Source organism: Orycteropus afer, unplaced genomic scaffold (genome assembly GCF_000298275.1).
Source record: "Orycteropus afer afer isolate SDZICR_OR568_19922 unplaced genomic scaffold, OryAfe1.0 scaffold00469, whole genome shotgun sequence".
Classification (NCBI taxonomy): domain Eukaryota; kingdom Metazoa; phylum Chordata; class Mammalia; order Tubulidentata; family Orycteropodidae; genus Orycteropus; species Orycteropus afer.
In genome coordinates, this window is record NW_006922056.1 from 1,927,603 (window position 1) to 1,932,051 (window position 4,449).

The 4,449-nt window shown below is 48.0% G+C and overlaps 1 protein-coding gene across 1 annotated transcript in view; it reads right to left on the bottom strand.

Annotated features, from left to right (window-relative positions):
- Positions 1-684: 684 nt before the first annotated feature.
- OSBPL2 (oxysterol binding protein like 2) overlaps positions 685-4,449 on the bottom strand; it is a 51,368-nt gene continuing 47,603 nt past the window's right edge. The window contains exon 13 of the mRNA XM_007954684.1: positions 685-787. Coding sequence (XP_007952875.1) covers positions 685-787 — 103 coding nt within the window. The remainder of the gene's footprint in view (positions 788-4,449) is intronic.

Genomic DNA, 4,449 nt, shown 5'->3' on the forward strand with positions numbered 1-4,449 from the left:
CCCGGGCGTCTGGGCTTTGCTGGCAACGAGGCCAAACCGTGGACAGGGCACAGGGTTGATTAGTGCGGATTCTGCTTCTTCGGCAAGACACCCCTCAAGTCCTAGTCAAGTCGTTTTAACTTAAATATTTTAACAGTAATCTTTACATTATTTGAGGCTAATAAAGAGACAGACTCTGACAACCTCCCGTGTCATTACTCAGGTGCTTGCTAGTCTCCATTCTGAACCACCACACCAGGGAGAGCCTGCCAGCCACTAGGAGCCCCTCACAGGACGGCTCTCCAGACCTGCCCTTCCCCAGCCGGTTGAACGTGGCACTCAGGTCCCTTGCCACTGCATTCTAGGGAGGGATGTGGGCCCTCACTGCATTCCTGTAGTGACAGACTGTGTGGGTACGAGACGCTAAAGCTCAAGCCACAGTCAATGCTCACGTCCAAGCGGACTGGTGGGTCAGCCCATTTAACCCCCAGCGACCACTACACCCAGGTGAGGTTTACAGACACTGCGACAGCAGGAAAAGGTTTGACAATGAAAAGTGAATTAGAATGGAATCCTTGAGCAGGGACAGCGTGAGCTCCGCGAACTCGGCCGTTAGCGAAGCTGGTTTCGGCTGTCTGAAGCGCTGCAGCAGCCAGTACAAGGGAGTCCAGTCTGTCAGGCCTCCGGGCCCTGGGCCTCGGTCCTTCAGTATATGTCTGGGCAGTCCGAGAAGTTCCGCTCAAAGTAGCCCCCTGCATAGAGCCAGTCGGGGGTCCCCGTGTACGGGTTGTTGCCTTGGTAAAACCACCTGCAGGACACAAAAGGGGCGGGTCATAAAGGCACCGTGCGCCGAGAACCCCGGCCGCATCTTGCTGACGACTGCACGCCCTCCAGGGACACACGACCATATCGGTGCATGTTGCTCAAGTGTAGCCCAGGGTCATGTCTCCACCAAGAACGACTGAGCATGTTCCACCTGGACGCCTGACCTACCCACATCCACCAGCACCACTCACTCCAACTGAGCCCTTGTCATAGACGGGTCACCGGATTGTGGGTAAAGCCACACCTCGTGGAAGACGGCATGGCCACCCTGGCCCACATCTGCTTTCACTGAAGCCCACTCAGCTGTTTTTGTTTGCTGTTCTTCTTTACACAGGGAACAGGAGACATGGAGGGCAGAGAGACAATGATGGCACTTCCCCGAGTCACCAGCCAGATAACTCCAACAGAAGACCTAGGGCCCACATGCCCTGACATCAGAACAGCAGGACGGCCTGCAGTCCACCATGCATGGGTGTTGGCAAGGCTACCAAGGCAGGAGTCCTTATTTCTTAGGACAAAATACTATTTTCATGCTGCCTTTAAAAAAAATTTAACACTAAAGCAGAATGAAGAACGGTTGTTTTAAAGCTGATTTTCTCTGAACAAAGGCAAATTCCAGGGTCAAACCTTTAGCCTCATGATACCAACTAACTTAGAAAAGTGAGGCCTCACGGCCGTGAACAATCAGAGGTGGGCAGCCCTGCTTCTCAAAATCAGGACCTGGACAGCTGCTCAAAAACACCCAAAGAGAGCAGTGAGGCATTAGGTTTTGTGACACACACACACACACACACGTATACCGATATACACACACATGTATACACAAAGTCTACACATGCACACTGATGAACACACACACACATATACAGATATACACATACGTGTATATACACAGTCTACACATGCACGCTGATACACATACACACATGTATACAGATATACACATGCATGTATATACACAGTCTACACATGCACAGTGATACACACGTATACAGATATACACATACATGTATACACACAGCCCACACATGCACACTGATACACATACACACATAGATGCACATGTGTACATACATGTACATACCTACACACATAGACAAATCTATGTATGCATATACACATACCACACGTATACACATACACATGCAAACACATACACACACGTGCACATACAACTCTATACACACATACACATTTATACATGTATACATATACATATGGAGCTCTAGTATCATAGTGCCTAAAGCACTTGACTGCTAACCAGAAGGCTGGTGGTTTAAACCCACCAGCCACTCCTCAGAAGGAAGCTGGGGCAATCTACTTCCATAGTGATACTGCCTCAGAAACCCAAGGAGGGGTCGCTATGAATCAGGTCTGACTTGACAGCACATAACAACAACAACATATACATATTACATACAGACATACGCATCCATACACATCTTTACATACATATCCATATAAACACACATGCACATCTACGAAACTTATGTACACACATACAACACGTATATACACATACACACATGAATACGCACAAACATATATATATATACACACACATACACATATAAGTAGACACACATACACATCATCACTACTTGCCAGTCAGTTTGTGGGACTGTGGTGACCTGCGTGTGGCTGGGAGGCTGGAAGCTAGGCCACCGGTATTTCAAACACCAGCAGGGTCTCCTTGGTGGACAAGTTTCACCATAGCTTCCCCATAGTTACTCAATCTGTATGCTGAACGAATAACCTGAGAAGCTGGACTATATGAAGAAGAACGAGGTATTGGGATTGGAGGAAGACTCATTAACAACCTGTGACATGCAGATGACACAACCTTGCTTACTGAAAGTGAAGATGACCTGAAGCACTTACTGATGAAGACTGAAGACTACAGTCTGGAGTATGGATTAGACCTCAACATAAAGAAAACAAAAATCCTCACAACTGGACCAATAAGCAGCATCACGATAAATGAGACAAGACTGAAGCTGTCGAAGACTTCATTTACTTAGAGGCACACCACCACCATGGAAGCAGCAGTCGGGGTGTCAGATGCTGTGCTGCACGAGCCAATCTGCTGCACGAAACCTCTTCAAAGTGTCAAAGAGCAAAGAGGTCACCGTGAAGACTACAGTGCGCCTGACCCAAGCCACGGTATTTTCAATCACCTCATATGCATGTGAAAGCGGGACAATGAATAAGGAAGACTGAAGAAGAGTAAATGCCCTTGAATTGTGGGGCTGGAGAAGAGTACGGAAAACACCACGGACTGCCAGGAGAAGGAACAAACATGTCCTGGAAGCGCAGCCGGAATGCTCCTGCTTTGGTCACGTTGTCAGAAGAGACCACTCCCTGGAGAAGGATGTCATGCTTGATAAAGTAGAAGGTCAGTGAAGAAGGGGAAGGCTCTCAACGAGATGGACGGACACGGGGGCTGCCGTGGTGGGCTCAGGTGCAGTGAAGAAGGGGAAGGCCCGCAACGAGATGGATGCACACGGGGGCTGCTGCGGTGGGCTCAGGTGCAGCAAGGACTGTGAGGCTGGTGCAGGGCCACAGGGTTTCGTTCTGTTGCCCACGGGGTCACTGTGAGTTAGAAGCAACTCAACGCACCCAACAACAACATGGATTAAGAAAGGGGGCCTGGCAATTTACTTCCAAAAACACTAACCCATGAAAACCTTATGGAGAACAGAGAACGCTGTCTAATCCTGTGCTGGGACAGAAGCCCCTCAGGTTGGAAAGCACAGACTTACAACTGGGGAAGAGCTACGTCTCAAGATCGAGGCAACCTTAATGATGTGGATGGGGTACAGCTTTCTGAACCTTCACCTGCTGATGGGGCAGGACCCAAAACAGGAACAAACAGCTGCAAACGTCCATTAATAATCGGCATGTGGAACGTATGGAGTATGAATCTAGGAAAATTGGAAGTTGTCAAAAATAAAATGGGCAGTAAGATTAAGATGGAGGAATAGGCAGAGAAGCAACACAGACCTTCTTCAACAAAGAAAAGAGAAACCAATTGACAGAGATACAGAAGATAATCCTGGAGCCCTGAGGTTTGAAAGGAACTATACAGAAGTGGATCAGGCACCAACTAGTGGAAAAACCTGAACGAAAACAGTGAGTACAGAGATGGTCGGAGCTGCAAACTGTCAGCTACTCTGACGGGACCAACAGCCTGAATATTTCCAAGTGGTGTTGGGACCTGAGAATTGCCCTAAAGATCAACCCTGGTCACCAAGGGCTGCGGGATGACTGTGCTGGTGGCCTATGACTAGGGAAACAGCAAGGAGGGAGACTACCTGAGCTGTTGACTTTCCATGGTCCGCAGGGCGTAGCCATTTTGATTGTTCACATGCGACAACCATTTTCAATATTTAAAGTGACCTAGGGTACAGTTTGGAAGTTGTCAAAAACTAAATGGAATGCATAAAGATTGATATCCTCAGCATTAGTGAGCTGAAAATGGACTGGTTTTGGCCATTTTGAATCAGACAACCACATGATCTACTATGCCGGGTATGACAGTTTGAAAAGGAATGGCATGGCATTCATCATCACAAAGGATGTTTCAAGATCTGTCCTGAAATACAATGCTGTCAGTGATAGGATAATATCCATACGCCTACAAGG